Source organism: Carassius auratus, chromosome 24, assembly GCF_003368295.1.
Source record: "Carassius auratus strain Wakin chromosome 24, ASM336829v1, whole genome shotgun sequence".
Taxonomy (NCBI): domain Eukaryota; kingdom Metazoa; phylum Chordata; class Actinopteri; order Cypriniformes; family Cyprinidae; genus Carassius; species Carassius auratus.
Genome location: NC_039266.1, coordinates 2,476,713 through 2,495,262, shown reverse-complemented (window position 1 = coordinate 2,495,262; position 18,550 = coordinate 2,476,713). Strand labels below are relative to the sequence as shown.

The window sequence follows — 18,550 nt, the reverse complement described above, 5'->3', positions numbered from 1 at the left end:
AGTTTAATTTTCCAGTGAAACTGGATTGGTCCTACATAATAACAGCTAATATCTGCACCAAAAACAGTGTTTGAATGTATAAACGATTAAATATTACCATTTTATGATTCATTTAGCATTGTTTTTACATCACTATCCACAACCTTATTATCCATATTTTACATGACTTTTATGCAATTGGATGATGCTTCCATCTAAAGTGACTTGCATATCAAGGTGTACATTGTTTTTCATGCATTCCCTGGGAATCGAACCCATAGCCTTGATGCTGCTAGCACCATGTTGTAGTTTTTAATAAAATAGACGCACAAACTATTAATAGCATGTCAAGTGTGACCCAGCCATTTTAATTTTGTGGACCAAGTTCACTCTGTGATTCAGACAGGGCAAAATAAATATCGCTTTCATGGGATGAATATTTAGTTCACAAAATGTCTTAAGTAAGTAACAGCATTTTGACATGAAATACAAATTCATTTCATCCACAAAATTAGGCCCCATAATGAGACACCCTTTGAAAAGCACTTATCTAAACGATGTTTAAATTGCTAGTTTTGTAACTTGAGCTACATATAAACAACATTTATTTTTGTTGTTTTCATTAGATGTTGATATCTTTGTGTTTGTAATAGACAACTCACACTAAATGTTTGCCAGAGATGACAGCATGATGGAGTAAGTCATTTAAGCTGTTTGTTCAAAGTTCAGCTCCAGGGTTTTCAATCAGTGGTCTGTGAAGGTCCTGCATGTATATATATATATATATATATATATATATATATATATATATATATATATATATATATATATATATATATATATATATATATATATATATATATATATATATATATATTTCTAAACATGTTAGTCAGACCATGTAGGTGAGTTTGTTTCTTCATCAGATTTGGAGAAATGCATTGCAATACTTCCTCACCAGTGGATCCTCTGCAGTGAATGGGTACCGTCAGAATGATGGTAGTCCATCATCAGAGTCCAAACAGATGATAAAACCATCACAATAACCCACAAGTAATCCACAGCACTACAGTCCATCAATTTTTTGTAAGAAACAATCCCATCATTACAGTTTTACAGTTTAACCATTGCTTCTGGCTAAAATAGGCATCTCATCTGAATCAGGAGAGAAATCTGCACATATCAAGCACAGTTTACAAACCAAAACATTTCTAAACAAAAAAATTGTGGATTTTTTTTTAACGTGAGAGTACAACAGAGGGTGGATTTAATAGTTGAAGTTGTATTATGGATTACAGATCCATATTTTAGCCAGAAGAGATGGTTTAAAGTTATAACAGGATTTATCTCTTGCAAACACGCAGCTTTTGTCTTCTCCAGATGTTAACTGTGGACTGGAGTGGTGTGGATTATTGTGATGTTTTTATCTGCTGTTTGGACTCTCATTCTGACGGCAGCCATTCACTGCAGAGCATCCATTGGTGAGCAAGTGATGGAATGCTACATTTCTCCAAATCTGATGAAGAAACAAACACACTTACATCTTGGATGGTCTGAGGGTGAGTATATTTTCAGCAAATTATTATTATTTTTTTTTTATTGGTTGAACAATATCTTTAGAGCGAGGGCATGATATTTGTTCACATTATGAATTTAAGTTATTATTAAAACATTACCAGGCACTGATCAAAAATTGTTTTGTGGTGAAGTAAATACTACATAAAAACAAATGTAATTTCTACATTAAATAATTAAGTTCAGGCATCAATCAATTATCAATATCAATAATCAATTTAAGATTGTAGAGATTTAAGTTTCAAATTATAAGCATATTTTACTTGGAATGGTTTGTTATGTTTACAAGGATTGTTTAAGTAAACATCAAATTTGTGATCCTGTTTTTCCCATCATGCACTAGGGCATGAATAATTAAAAAGGTTCAAATGTTCACTGTTTTCGAGTTGTATTCACACAGTTTTATGGTTGATTTTGTCATTAGGTTTAGTAACTTACTGTTTTGTGATATCTGGAGTTAATTTTCTACTCAAAATGGCCCATTAAAACTCAAACACTATCCACTGATTGTTACAGTCGTTGTGTTTGGTGTACCAAGTAAAGTCTCTGTGTTCATTCATTAAAAGTTTTATTGAGTGGACATATTATCTTCAAAGGATAACAAGCTGTCTACTTGCTTTTAATTTTACTTAAAATGTATGTGTGCAAAAACTTGCAAAATAAAAAAATAAGTAAATCTACTTCTTGTTTTTTTCAGTGCATGCTAGCCAGGATTGCAAAATGCATCATCTGAATTCACAAAGACAGGCCTAAAAACATGCACAAATTTACGCTGATGCTTAGCATGGTTTCTAACACCAATTTATTAGAAAAATGCACAAGAGTTAGAATTATTTTTTATTTTTTTCTGGTGGTGGTGGTAATTTGCAGTCTCTAGTAAAGGTTGATGACCGCTAGTAATGCTGACTCTCTCGGTATAGGAATACATTAATAAACAGGCCTTCTTGAACAGATCTAGCTGTCGTAATGGTGCTTGGCCTCCATGTTGAACATGCATGTGGTAGTTAGTTCATATTATCAGCCCTGTTTGATCTCTCCTCTGGTTCTGTGTTGAACTCTGTCTGCGTCCCACACACTTGTGTCCTCCAGTATGCATTATGACTTAATGATAAGCCATCTACCTCTCTCTCTCTCTCCATCCCCCTCCCATTAAGAATCCAGTCACACAGTGGTGCAGTGGATGTTCTGCCTTCCCTCACCTCACTCGTTCCGTACAGCGCGCACAGACGCGCGCACACACGAATATAAACAAACAAACAATAAACGACTCCCCCGTTCCGCGCCGTCTATAGCACTCCCTCTCGTTTAAGGCCGAACTCGAGCTGTATCATCAGTTATGTTGACGTCTTAAGCGCTGTCGTGCGCTGGCTGTCTGTTTTCAATGTCACGGCCGCGCGGATGTGATCCTCACTTCCATGCATTTGTGCGTCAATGTCTTCAGGCCTATTGTGTGCGTTTTCTTCTCTCTGAGGCTGTTGATGTGGGTTCTCATGTATGCACGTGTGCGCGTCTATGTGGAGGACTGTGTTTGTGTGTGGTGAATGAGTTCTCTGTATCTGCTCAGCGAAACGCGATGTGCTTCTGTTACTAATACTGACTGCTACATATGGACATGTTAGCTTAGCTTGACACTGATATTACCAACCACGAACTTGTTCTGCACGATCCATTTTAGCACAAATTATTGTTGTGAAAAATGATATCAGAACTGAATACAAAACTACTTTAAATTAGCCATTGTTTTACTATAAATAAACCCCACAAACTATGGTTAAACCATGGCAATCACAAATTAACCATTGCTACAGCAACCATAGTTTAACCATGGTATTTGTAGTAAACCCGTGGTTATACAAATTGTAATCAATGCAGTGAAAACATTTTACTTTAATAAAACCATAGTTCATTTTCGTCCCAGAGTTCACGCTTCATGTACAAAATGCAAGATTAGAATGCATCCTAAATTGTTAGAAAATGTTTAAAGTTTCAAATATTAGAAATTTCACATAACCAGTCAGATTAACATTTACACTGTAATATAAGGCCGAAACAAGTACTTGAGTGCAGACAAAATAAAGTTTTTAAAATTTGTTATTGGAAGGCCTTAGTAACTCAGTGTGCTATACACATTTGCACTTAAAAAGCAGTCTGTAAACTAATGATGCTACAGAATTGATTTTTTTTATTTTTTATTTATTTATTTATTTATTTTTATTTAGTGCTTACTGATTTATCACTTTATTTATACACAAGTGAAACGTATTAGTAAATTAGCATCTTCAAGAATTAACATTTTTTAAATGCTAATATAAAAAAAATCTAAATAATTTAGGATGAAATTAATACTTTTATTTAGCAAGGATGCAGTAAATTGAGTAAAAGTGAGAGTAAAGACAAAATGTTTCTGAAGATTCCTCAGTGCTTTAAGTGGGCCGGTACGCACCTGTACTCAGTACCACCACTTCCAAATATAGCTCTTGAGCATACCACTACTTCTCCATGCGCCCATAACGTGCTTTTACGTTCATTTGGACATCTGTTTTAATAGAGGTTTTAATCCTTTGCCTGTGATGCCACTTTTCAGAGCACCCTTCACAATGAACGCTTCCTAATTCTTCCTAGTTCGGAGTATGGAGCGTGGAGTTCGGAGCGGGTTCGCAAATCATTTGAATGAATTCGAGAGTTCGGAGGGTTCGCGAATCATTTGAGTCAGTTTGGTGATAACGAATCATTTGAATCATTTCGGAAGTTCGGAGCGGCTTCGCGGATCATTTGAGTCAGTTCGGGAGTTCGTAACGGGTTCGCGGATCATTTGAATCAGTTCGGGAGTTCGTAACGGGTTCGCGGATCGGGATGGCAAATCATTTGAATCAGTTCAGGAGTCCGGAGCGGAATCGCCAATCATTTGAGTCAGTTCGGGAGTTCAAAGCGGGTTCGCGAATCATTTGAGTCAGTTCGGGAGTTCGGAGCGGCTTCGCGGATCATTTGAATCAATTCCAGAGTTCGTAGCGGGTTCGCGGATCATTTGAATCAGTTCGGGAGTTCGTAGCGGGTTTGCGAATCATTTGAGTCAGTTCGGGAGTTCAAAGCGGGTTCGCGAATCATTTGAGTCAGTTTGGTGATCACGAATCATTTGAATCAGTTCGGGAGTTCGTAACGGGTTCGCGAATCATTTGAGTCAGTTCGGGAGTTCAAAGCGGGTTCGCGAATCATTTGAATCAGTTCGGGAGTTCAAAGCGGATTCGCGAATCATTTGAATCAGTTCGGGAGTTCAAAGCGGATTCGCGAATCATTTGAATCAGTTCGGGAGTTCAAAGCGGATTCGCGAATCATTTGAATCAGTTCGTGAGTTCAAAGCGGGTTCACGAATCATTTGAGACAGTTTGGATGTTTTAATGCAGTAATGCAGTAGCTCTTTCTAAGGGTATTTTTTCAAAATCCTTTTGCACATTTTATTTATGTTCAGTAGTTCTTTTTAGCTCAAGCAAATCCACGAACTAATAAAATGATTTATTATTAAGGTTGCCTGTTGACTGCTGTACATAAAAGCCCTTCAATATAGTTGTTGTTACCTCAGGGGATGAGAGGAGTCATCAAAAAAAAAAAAAAACAACATATATATATATATATATATATATATATTAGCTATAATAGAGTACAGACACCTCTTTTGGACCACTTAAAGCACTGAGATTCCTGGAATGATTTCTGAAGGATCATGTGACACTGAAGACTGGAGAAATGATGATAAAATTTCAGCTTTGCATCCCAGGAATAAAATTGAATTTTAATATATATATATATATATAAATACAACAGTTAGTTTGAAGTGTAATAATATTTCAGAATATTACTGTTTAAGAAATAAAAAAAATGTATTGACCCCCAAGCCTTTAAATGTTAGAGTAACTGCATTTATAATATTTCAAATGCACAAGATATGTCATGCATACAGTAAAACAGACAAGCTGGAGTCTTCTCTCTTGACTGGAGAACAGATTGAGAGATGTGATGTCGGATCCACCACCAGAGGTCCCTGTCATTCCTGGATTAATGGCTATTGCCATGCATCTCTTCCTTGTTGTTTATCCGGATACCTGTTCAAATTCCTCCCTGTCACTTCGGTCCTGGATGTTGCAGGGTTGTGTGACATAGCTGATAAACAATCAAGGGGTCAGTGCACAGAAAGGTCATTTATAGTTTCATTGAGTCCATGTGGAATATGAAATAGATTTGGATCTAATGATAATGGAGGATGTTTCTCCAGTGCCCCGGAATCTTTCCAACAAGCTCCTACTGGTTTTCCTACAACCTCTCATTAAGCAATATATAAATTACACAGAATGCATTTTTTAACTCTCCTTGAATTATTTGCTCGTCATTGGCTTTCTTGGAAGTTTCTAAAAGCATAGGAGGAAAAAAAACGGTGTTAATTAAAATGAATGAATCCCATTCTATTAAATGAAGAGGTAAGGGTTTGATTTGTGAAAGAGCGTTAAATGTTTTATTTTCATTTTGGTCGGTAGAAACACTAGTTGTAGCTGTTTTTACTAAAGATATTGTGGACCGAAAGTATTTAGAAACTTAAAACAGCTGAATGTCATTGCATTAGATAAAATGCCAAACTATGTATCACTTAAATGAAACTCACAGAAAATGAAACACGAAAACACTTTCAAAGCAAAAAAAAAGTTTGTTTTAAATGATAAAACAATAGATGTTGAAAAGTCAAAGAAAGGTGAAAAAGTTAGCTCTTAGTGATTTCTAATGCATTGACATTCACATTTGTTTCATTCTTGATGGCCACTGTGTGTTTTCCATAACTGTGAATAGACATTCGTTGTGACATCATTTGACAGGCAGCACATAATTGGCCGGATAAAACCCCTCGACTCCGCCCTCCTTCACGCCCCAGCACCAGCCCTGGTCGTCCTCTTCCTCCACCTTGAGGAACTCCTCCCCTGTGAGACAGACCGCACCTGTTAGCTCCACAGCTCCACACTCAGAGTGACAGTCTAACAGCAGAAGCTCCATCATCACCTGCTTTGAACGAGAGTTCATCAGACTCCTCTCCGGTGTAGTTGTACAGCGCTCGAACACGCACTCCTCCGATCATGACCCTGCGCCAGAACATGAGAGACAAATCTAGCATCCAAAAACTGGCTGTATTTTACTCTTATTTACATATAATATTAGTGTTTATTAATATTTTGAATGCTCTTTATTATAACTTTATTTGTTTTAATAATTTTATTATGTGCTTTTGTCATTTGTATTGGTTATTTTATTATATATATATATATATATATATATATATATATATATATATATATATATATATATATATATATATATATATATATATATATACATATATATATATATATACATATACATATACTGATTTTCCTTTTTTTTTTTTTTACTTTTTTACTTTTTACTTTTTTTAGGGGTGGGCAAATCTTACATTTGTGCTCAGAATTTGTGTCAGTCCAAAAATAAGAGTGGATTACTTCACAAAATGTAAAATAAAATAAAATAAAATATTGATATAAGTTGTTAACAAAGCTTAATAAACACTATAATAGCTTTATTACTGGAGCTAATGAGAGCTTATTGTAAAGTGTTTTGTTTAATATCAAATAAAATAAATTAAAATTAAAATTAAGTAATGCAATGTTCACAGACTGCATACTGTGCCAACATGCACCAACTATTGCCTACTATTTTTAAAATAAGTATGCATTATGCAACAAGCATTTTAACAGTAGTACACTACATTGTTGTCACATGACCTCATGTTTAATTCAGTGCTGCCATCCCCGACATCATGCCAGAAACAAATATTGTAATTTAGCATTTTTAATGCATTTTGTGCAAGAACATCTGTTCAAGGCTGATCAAACTGACTAGTCCAGATGAAATCACCTCCAGGTCATTCATCAGAGTGGAAATGAACAGCTCATTCTGTCAATGACACACTTCACCTCTGTGACTGCAGCTCACAGTCAATCCTCATCCAGCCTCAATCAGCTCAGCCGAGACCAAACCTAAAGAGACTCGCCGCTCAATACTTACACATCTCAGTTCCTAATCTGATTCATTCTAATTCTTTTCTAATTAACTTGATTTAATTAATACTACATTTGACATTTTAATAGAGCACTCTGTGTGCAACATTTCTCAGTTCACAGGCAGAACATTACAGGTGAATAGGACAGACATGTTAACTAATGTGTACACTTAGTCAGTTGATTAGTCATTAAGACTATTTATTAGTATTACAAGTTTTCTGAAATGTAATGTTTGAAAATGGACAATATCCATTATCTAATTGAATATGCACAAACTTGCATGCATTTTCAGAATATAAATCTGAAAATGGGGTTAATTAAACCATGTTAATTAATTAACCTGTTAAATGTCACTCCGTCCCGTATACGGGACACCTACGTTGACTTTACTATATTACAATCGAATTTAATCTAATCTTGACAAACTATATATCGTTGGAAAGGTCTAAGACTCCCAAATATATATTATATCAATATTTTTTGTTAAAAATTATTTAGGAAAAGTAATAGATGAATTTATGACAAGAGTGCACCCTCAGAAATCTACATTACAAAAGGAGCTTTTACCTTTGTTTAAAAAAAAGACTTCCTCGTTGCCTTTTTCTCTATCACATTTTAGAAATCATCAGACGTTATATATCACTTGAAAACATAAAATCTCAAAATTCATCCTTTAAAACCCATTGTAAAATCAGACATTGCATTACCATGTAAATGGCACATCAAAATCATGTTACAAAATGTTTTCAGTCATGAATTATAAAAATTTTGGTTTGTATCATGCACATTCAAGTCTATCTTCAAAAACATGAGTGACAGTTATCAGATTAATTTAATTTATTTTATTTTTTCAATATTTAATTATTTTTATTTTTATTTATTTTTTGCTTTGCTTTATTTTATTTTATTTTTTATATAATTTTTTGTTTTACAGAGAGATTCAGGAAATTCATTTTTATCACTCCATAACTTGGAAATTATACTGTCACCAGCCAGAAACAATTAAGTGATAATAAAATGTTATATAAACCAGGAATGAACAAAAGTCTGTCGAAACATTCAGAATAAAAAGAGGAATAAAAACTAACATTTGTTGAACTGGAGGTTTCTTACTTTATGAAAAGGCCTTTAAATAAAATTGGAATCTATAGGTGCAAATAGGAAAAAGTCTAATAAAATCGACACTTGTTTTTTATATTTTAATATTTTAGATGTTTTCTTTCCTCTAGTCTGGAATAAGACAAATTATGGAAGCCAAATAAATAAATAAATAAATAAAACATTTAAAGACTAAATTTATTTTCAAAATACAGATTGTTCCTACAGGTGTCTCTTAGTCTTCATAGTTGAAAACCGTGGGGTTAAATATAGACACTATTACATATTTGTGTATGTTTGATGAGCTTACGGTTTGTCCTCAGTTCCTCTGGGTATTTTTGGTTTCTTTCCTGGTTTTTGCTTTTTAATCGGCGGGTTCCATTCCTGCCAAACACACACACACACACACACAGAGAGAGAGAGAGAGAGAGAGAGAGAGAGAGAGAGAGACCAGATTACAAGATTGAAATGCAAAGGCAATAAATATCAGTAAGTAAAATATAATCAAATGGGTTGTGTGGTTCATTTAAAGCTCTGAGTCATGCAACACTAAATTACAACTGCTCATAACACAAAAATAAACCAGGACAGATGATAAGGATAGTTCTGCTCATAATATCTGAATGCATGTGATGACACACACACACACACCTCTAGTTTGGGCCAGTCGGTTGGCATTCCCGGCCCATGGTTGTTCTTCCACCAGCGGAGATCATCGGGCTCACTGATGGACATGAGTGTGTGATGCAGTTCACTGTACACTGCTTTAATACTGAAACACACAATACACATAAAACACATGACACGAAACATCACTGCAGCTATAATACTACAAACTTGATTTCCTTAAGTTGTTTTCCCATGCATCTTTGCATGTCACTGTTTGCCTTTATAAAGGAGACTAAATTGGAAAAGTCTGTTGATGAAGTCCTGCTTGATGCACTACGTGAGACAATCAGTGTTTTATATTATTATCTTATGCATTTTAAAAAATTCTGTCTGTCAAATATATCCTGCAGTGTTTATGGAAAACACCAATTTATACCATTGAAATGTAAAACTATAAATAATTTGATTGTCAGCTCTAAGACATTTTGACTACAATAAAATAAAACAAATAAATAATTACACAGTGATCATGTATGTTTTAATTTATCATCACTGAAATATTACATTGTTTTTATATATTTTGAATATTTTGAAATGTCAAATATATTAGGATTCTCAGGTCTAAAATGTTTTGTCTTAAAAAAAAAAAAAGAAAAAAAAATTATACCCAGTGTAATTTCATTATCATTGATACTAATAGTTTTTAGTAATATTTTTAATTAGATAATTTTCAATTAAAATGTAAATTTAGAACTTTTGTTGTTGTTATTTTTGTTTTTTATATGTTTTTTTATTCATTGTTATTTATTAGTTTAGTTTTTTATTACTTCAAGATAAACTTAAAAATAATAATAAATAAGAAAAAAAAATTCTATGGCAGAAGTTTATTTATAATTGACTTTTTAATAAAATTATAAAATGTTGTTTATATTATTCTTTTTTATTTTTGTTGCAGTTTTAACCATAATAAGCCAGTATGCACACAAATCATCTTCTGCAATTGAAACCAAAATCCCTAACAAATACTTTGTTTGTTTTCCTTCAAAATGTGCCGAATGTTTAAACGTCAGATCAAGTGTCATGGTCTAAGTGGTCTGTGTGACCTCTATAAGGCAGCTAAAATAACATGCTTGTTTGTGTTTAGACCTCTCGTTGTTGGTAATGTCGAGGTGTCTGTGAATGGACAGGAAGGCCTGCTTCAGGAAGCTGATCCTCTTCCTCTCCTCCTCCTGTGATTGGTCGAACACAGACTCCATTTCCTCCATGTATCGTGGTGCGAAGCCAGTGACATCCTCTAGAACCTTCTCATAGCGATCACGTGCCTGCAGAAGCACACACACACATTCATTCATTCACAGCAGTAAGTGGTGTATGTTTGCCGCGTCCGATCGCTGACTGACCTTGCTGCGCTCCTGTGTGGCTTTCTCTCTGGCCTGCTGGATCTTGGACAGTTTGCTCTCGCTCAGCTTGGCGTTGTGTTTTGCTTGATTCTCTTTTTCCTGAGCGCTCTGTTCTTTCTGACATGACTTATGATACGCCGCACGAGCCTTTTCCAGCTAATGGAGACACAAAGATTTATTAATAGTGTCATGTCGTGCTTTTCATATTCCATTCAGCTCTTAGATACGCTAGTGAAAGTTACGCACTGGAGATATTATTTCATATTCTTACTCTATGTTTCTCTTTGAAGCTCCAATGTATTTTTTATTCTAATATTATATATAAGAATATTATATATGATGTTATGTATATACTGAGAAACCACTAGTAAATTTTACAATTACTTAAAAAAAGCAAATGACACATTTAATTCAAATTTAGAAGCAAATATTTTTTTTTACAATAGTTTTTTACACATAGTTTTTTAACAATCAATTTCAAAAAAATAAGTGTGTGTGTGTATATGTATGTATGCATACATTAGATGATTATCTAATTAGATATGCATTAATTATTTGCATATATTTCCAGATCAGATCATTGTATAAAACTGGATTCAAAATTTTTGTTGTCATATTATAATTTTTATAATGGGGATCTATTTTGTCTCTCTCCTTAGATCAGAAAATACTGTCAATAGGCAGAACAAAACACACATTTGTGTTTAGAAAAAAAATCTTACATAAAATGTAATAAATAGAAAGTGCATCAAATGTTAAAAGCGAAAATAAACTGGAAAAAAAAAAACACATTTTAAATATATGCATTGGAAATTGAAATCTACAGACACAGACAGATCACGTAACAAAAAGAAAACTTGAATCTGCAGATTTCTTGATATCTGGAATGACAAAAACAAACACACTCCTACCTAAAAGTATCACCCCCATCTTTATAGCACCGCCCCCAAATTCACAAACATTCTATGCAACAGGCACCTCCCCCATCATGAGTGGACACGCCCCTTAATGCTGATTGGCTAGAAGTGTGTTTTGGTGCTCAGTCTGATCCACTCTCAACAGCGTTCCTAACAAATCACTTACTGTGATACTGTAAAATGTGTATTTTGGATGTTTTCTTTCATCTGAGAGCTGATATGCTACAGTAAAATCTCAGAGTGGTTTTACCTTGCCTGAATGTGTTGCATGATATTTTAAACCAACAGGAAGAAAACAGTATAGTTTATTAACACCTATTAACCAGTGATTAAATCAGCATATGGCTTGCTATCACCTTCTTTAATCGTTTCTCCCAGGGCTTCTGAGCGCGTGAGAAAGCCGTCGCAAGATCATGTGACTCTCGAAATCCGCAGAACATTTTCCGTGGGAACATCTCCTTTTGCCACGAGCGAATGCGTTCTCCATCTTCAGAAACCAGAGACTGGGAGACTGACGTGTGAAGAGCAGACAGACGCTCGGTGGACGAGAAGAAGCACTGCCAGGCTCGCAAGAGAGACCCGTACAGCGGCCCTGAGAGAAACAAACACAGAAATCAGCTCACTTACACACACTTCTATTCAATTACATTACACTGAGCACAACTGAAACTGAGCTTGAAGGCCAACAGATTTTAGTTGCATGTAAAAGAGCAGCTTTGCATAAAAGTCACATGAGAAAAATAAGGGACAGATGATAACAGAATCTTCAGCAAATTATGTTGCAGTGAGGCATTGTCTAATTAAATATTCATGACTAAATCTGAACATTATATAAATGTTTAATTTTATTAGAGTAAATAATTTGTACATTTTTTGCATTTGTCTTTTTATATAAATCAGAAATGCTTTAAAAAAATTAAATATTAAACATGTGCATAAAAAATAAAAACTCCTCAGTAAAATTCTATATATATATATATATATTTTTTTTTTTTTTTTTTTTTTTTTTTTTTGTAAACCTAATAAAACTGTTAAATCAATTATTATTTTGGATGTTTTTTTCACTAGTCTGAAAGATGTTATGGAAGCAAAATAACCCAAAATCTCTGAATTAACTATATTTAGATAAATAGGTCAGTGGTTTTGGTCTTTCACTTATAATAATTGTGCAAATTATTTGACAAAGATACAAAGATAATACTCCAAAATAAGATAAAAGAAGTTTGCTCAAATATTATACAACTTTAAATGCATGGATGCTTTGTGGAAACCCGTTTCCAGCATTGAATAACAATTTTAAGTTTTTTTTTTTTTTTTTTCACAATTGCGATTTTACATCTTGTAATTCAGATTTTTATCTTGTATAATATCGCAATTTTGTGTGTGTGTGGAAACAGGCTTCTGAAATGTTACGTGGCGCAGGATTTTTGGACCAATGAGATTGAACTGTGGGCGGAGCTACTCAGTGATACAAATTCTCACTGATTATTTAATGTAGCTGATGATAGTTTTTGACACTCACGAGTCTCAGTGATAGCTTTCCACTTGTTGCTCCATTCGGTCAGCTGACGGGCGTACTGTCGCTCCACATGAGCCCGTTCCTTCATGCAGGCCATGATGTCTTTACAAGCCTGGTACGACTCTGGTGTCCTCTGGACCGTCCGCATGTAATTTCCTGGCTAAGAGACGAGAACAGAGGGGAACTGATTTTATTTTTCTATGATCTTGTATAGTATTTTTACTTGGTTCCAAGACGAGTTGAAATTTTTTCAGACAGTGCTTTATACAATAAAGATGGTTTCAAAGCAGCTTCACAGTAATAAACGAAAAAAGAAGTGTTCATATTGCAAATTTCATCAATTCAATTCCAGTTGTAAATCAGCTCTGCAGAAAACAATCATGTCTTTGAGCTAAATTGAGTCCTGTGCTTAATTTAAGTCAGAGTTGTTTCAGTTCAGTTTAATAACAGTGCAATTCATTTGTGTAGCACTCTTTAAAAATATGGTTTCAAAGCAGCTTTACACAAAACCATTATGTAAATGTTTATAATAACCTAATACTTTTTATGCATTATAGTAGAACTTATTATGATTAGAGCTATATGTCAATATAGTTACATTTAACAGCGATACATGCAATCAAGCAATTGAGGTTTTTTAATATAATAAATATCACTTTATGTGAATATAGTGTTCATACGTGTATAAAGTTGGACATTTCACACAAGATTTGCTATATAGTATATATTGCTTTACATGAGTATATGGTATTTATGCAGATAAAGTTGGATGCACTATATATAATCACTCAGATATAGCATCAAATATAACAACTTGTGGTCAATACATCACTTAACATTATATTTTACCTCAGGAAAGTGATCCAGTGTTCACAATTCATTAGCTATAGAAACACAAGAGGAAGCTTATTCAACGTAATTCTTTGTGTGTTTGAATAAATCTGTCATGAAGACAAATTTTATGAAACTTATCCGTGCATCTCTATTATCTATATTTACTTAGGTTACACTTTATTTTAAGGAGTCCTTGTTACGGTGTAATTATATATTTAAGTGCTATGTAAAATAAATTAACTACATGCACTTACTATACGGTTAGGGTTACTTGTATGTAATTATGTATAATTAACCGTTAAAATAACCGTTACCTAAACTTACAGTAGTTGCATAATTTGTAATTAATTATTCATTATTAATTAATTTGTTATCTGGATATCCTGAGAATTATGAAACCTGTGAATTAAAATTATATCGCTATTTTTTATTTTTTTTTATTTTATTTTTTTTTCAGCAGCAGTGTTTCCCAAATCAGTCACTTTTGAGGTTGTGTCTCAGCCGAGATGCTGTCTGTGTAGGGAGCAGACAGAAAGGCAGCTCACTGGGCTTTGAGAGATGGTTTTTCTTACCATCCAGAAGCTGATTTTGTTGATATCCTCTGGAGGGCCTGTTGGAGGGTCTGCCATGGTCACAGCTGTCTGCAAAAGAGACTGTAAAACATGATAACACATGTACTGTAAGTGAAGAAGAGGCATCTGCATGCTTCATATCATGGACTATAAATGCAGTGCACTACTCTAAATGCCAATAGATGTCCAAAGTCTACAATCCGGCCTAGTTTCTGTTTGTTGCAGCAGCCTCGAGCCGCTGTTGTCCTACTTTTTGGCTGTTACCCCCTGAACCCATCTTTACATGTCGGGTGACATTTATTCAGGGGCATCTGGTTTTGTTTGCTCATTTGTTCCCACAATCCTCCAAGAGGCTTCATGGCAAACAGACGGCCGCTCGGCTGTAACGTTTCACAAGCTTTTGAGCCTTCTGCACATTTGTGTTTCCCCGGGCCGGATGTTTCCATATTTTTATTTTGACATACTGCAGGATGAATTACATGCTGGCGTTTTAAGAGCAACAGTATTAGTGATGCTGCACTTGGCAAACAGCACTAACAAGAACAGATGCTCTTAAAAAAGAAAACACTCCACCTGACAAGCTACTTTCTACTGCTGCGTTCCTCGTTTGTCATCATGCCAATAGCTAACATTTTACTTGTGTTACTTAAAAAAGAAACTACACAGATAAACACCATTGTGACAAATGAAGCACACTTTAGCATAGTCATTAAAAAGTACTTAATTGCATGTAATTTGCAAATTATGGAAATGTGTTATAGTTAGTTGAATTTAAGTGTTTTATAACCCACTTAAGTAGGATATAAGTGCATCTTTATTTGTAATTTCATAACATATTGTGTTTGAAATATGGATAAATGTACTTCCGAATGTACTGACAGTCATTTATTGTAAATAAAATATATTTTAATTTAACTGCAGCTTGTATGTAATGAATTTATTCACATGTATTGTAATTATGAAGATGCAATTAAGTAACGTAATATCAGTGAAATTAATAATCTACTTGTGATTTGATATGTTATCCAGCGCATTCAAATCAATATACTTTAAATCATGACACAATATTAAAATATAATGATGTAAAGTGTACTTTAAAGTAAAACTTTATTTTGAAAAGCATGTTAAATAAAAGTATACTCCCTTTAAGTTCACTTAGGTGACTTTTAACATCATTAACATTGCATTACCTGCATAAAAATTGCATTTCATTATACAATTTTAAGATTTTAAGTACACTACAAGTGCATATTAAATACAATTAAACATATTTATTTTTCATAAGGGGTAAGAAAGATTAAATTGTGAGGAATTAAACTTGCCGTGGTTTAGTGTCTAGAAACACTCAGCAACATAGTATGCAAAATAGTAAATGACAAGAGCAACAAACCCCGAGGCTTGCTTGATAAAAATACCCAATGAGTCTGCAGAGCAAGTGGTTATCAAACTGGTCCACAAATCACTGCAATTATACAAATATTATGGACTTGTAAATGTGTGAGGTAATTTCAAATGAAGAGAGAATCCGAGTCACTGCTATACAGCACAGGCTAAGACTTAATTTACATAACATGACTTAAGCCTAAATGCATGTATTCGCACTGGTTAAAAAAAAAAATGTCCAGCTGAAAAAAAGGTCTTGGGTGAGTTTCTGGCCGTAACCCAGAGCATGCAACTGTCCATGTGAATCACTCTAGGGACATAGCATGAGAGACTGCAACTGGATATAGACAGTTCTGATGATACTGTAAACATCTCTGAAATGTTCTGTAAATTAGTCATGATTAACACTGACAGAAATCTAGAAACTAATGATCATAATGCTTAAGGGAACTAAGCAAAATCACACAAACTAACTCAAATCATGAATGAATGTCACTGCATTTACACATGTTTATGAGCATACTGTAAGGGCGTGTCTGTGTGTGTGTGTGTGTGTGTGTGTGTGTGATGCTACTGGAATCCAGGATCAGAAATAGAATTTACCCCCACCCCAGAATTCCATCCAGCAGCCGAGCAACTCCAAATAAACACGGGCTGGTGGGTCATCTTACACACACACTTCATAACAGACACTCTCTGTCCAAAATACATAACAGAGTCAGATATGCATTTTTTAAGGGCCAATATTTGCCCCCTGAAAGAGATTTTCCATTTATGAGAGCATATGTTGTTCTTACACAAAGCCCATTATGTCAAACACATTCAAGACAAGGAAAAAAGGTACTGTAGCTGGGGTTGCACTGTAAGGTACAAAAGCTAAGAAGAACTAATATGTATCTTAAAGGTCCTAATAGTTAACATTTATGGATAAATATGGTAGATTTTTGAAAATTGTATTATTATTTTTTATTATTATTTTTTTTACAGTGAATCTGTTAAACCACTACCAAACCAAACCCAATAAATTGAAGAATATAAAAATTTTTGAGAGCCTTTATCCAACAAATTTTTTTACATATATATATATATATATATATATATATATATATATATATATATATATATATATATATATATATATATATAAGAACATTATATATTTACAACCAAAATCGAAAATACGAACAAATTGCACAGGTAAAAAAAAAAAAGAAAAAAAAAAAAACACCTGGCCAACGCTTAATTTTCCATGCAAGTAACCCTAAGCTAAACCCTAATCCTATATCTAACTATATAGTAAGTACATGTAGTAAATTAATATTACTGAGTTCTTAAATGAATATTTCCACTGTAACAGGAACACCTTAAAATAAAGTGCAATCAAAGCATGTATACACATAAAGAACTCAGGAAGACTCAAAGCCTTAAAAATATAGCAGTTTTTGCCATTGTGAATACTAATCAAGTTTTAGAAAAGTACAAAACCATAATGGAAGTATTTCAACAGACCTTTTCAGCTATAGATCAAGCTTTCTGTGTGAGCTAAATATACACTACAAAATACCAAAAGCTATTTGTTGTTTGGTGGCAAAGTTGCATGTGAAAATGCAACACATCCCAATGTTACTTATTAAATGTTAATTTCTGTTTGTTAAGATGCACTGAATCACACACAACACTAACCAATAAATCACGCTAACACTATTTATACCATATATATATATGGATTGTTGACATGTTAAATAGTGATATGCATCTAATTCCATTTTTACATTTGTTTTATAATTTATGCATGCAGATCGTGTCATTTTAACTGAGAATAAATTAACTATTTGTACTTTTAAAAAAAGATACTGTGTCACAGCCCAACAATTTAGTGTAAGTGGAGTGCAAAAAGTGGCTTAAAAAATAACAATGATTTTGCAACACCTAAAAATACAGTACAAACATCTATACAACATTTTTTTTTTTTGTGAACTACTCAGACACTTAAGTCAAACTGAATAGCAGAAGAAAAGCCAAACTGACCTGTCACTCCGAGGCTTTATCCTTCCGTTCTTTGGCTTGTTCTGCTCTCCTTCACTTCTCTCCCATGTCTGTCTGATGTTGCTCTGGTGTGTGTGCACTCAGTCAGCTGTTGCAAAGCTGCATATGTACATGCAAGTGTGTTTTCCTTCTCCCTCTCTTTCTCTCACACGAACACACTCGCACACACACACACACACACACAGAGAGAGACATACAGACATTCTCTCTCATCTGAGTGTAAATGAGTTGACAGGTGTGAAATTTAAGTGTGTTGTAGAATGTGAGAGTTATTTCAGCTCGGTCACAGCTCATAGTGAAAAAATGCCAACATGTGAAGCAATTAGTGTGTTCACAGAGCAGGTTCATAGTTCAAAAATCAATAATGCTATTGATATAATGCAATTTCTATAATCAAAGCATATGAGGTGTTTAAAGGCACTGAACTTAGTATAGTAACATGAATGTTGATGATTGTTTATTATCAGAGTTCATCACCTCAGTAACAGGACAGTGGCCAGTGTCATGTGATGTCTACTGCATCATATACACAATCAATCATGGC

The 18,550-nt window shown here is 34.0% G+C and overlaps 1 protein-coding gene across 2 annotated transcripts; it reads right to left on the bottom strand.

Moving 5' to 3' along the window:
• Positions 1-5,446: 5,446 nt before the first annotated feature.
• On the bottom strand, positions 5,447-18,160 carry zgc:91999 (protein kinase C and casein kinase substrate in neurons protein 3). Of its 2 annotated transcripts, none has more exons than XM_026200613.1 (10): positions 17,989-18,160; positions 14,578-14,658; positions 13,175-13,331; positions 12,009-12,244; positions 10,736-10,891; positions 10,482-10,657; positions 9,378-9,498; positions 9,037-9,110; positions 6,595-6,674; positions 5,447-6,515 (listed from the first exon to the last, which is right to left on the bottom strand). In XM_026200613.1, exons 2-10 carry the CDS (start codon positions 14,632-14,634, stop codon positions 6,403-6,405), a joined length of 1,170 nt encoding a protein of 389 aa, XP_026056398.1. In that variant the 5' UTR covers positions 14,635-14,658; positions 17,989-18,160; the 3' UTR covers positions 5,447-6,402. The 2 variants fall into 2 exon arrangements, with proteins under 2 accessions (XP_026056398.1, XP_026056399.1); XM_026200614.1 differs by having other exon boundaries at positions 14,578-14,646; positions 17,989-18,149.
• Positions 18,161-18,550: the final 390 nt, after the last annotated feature.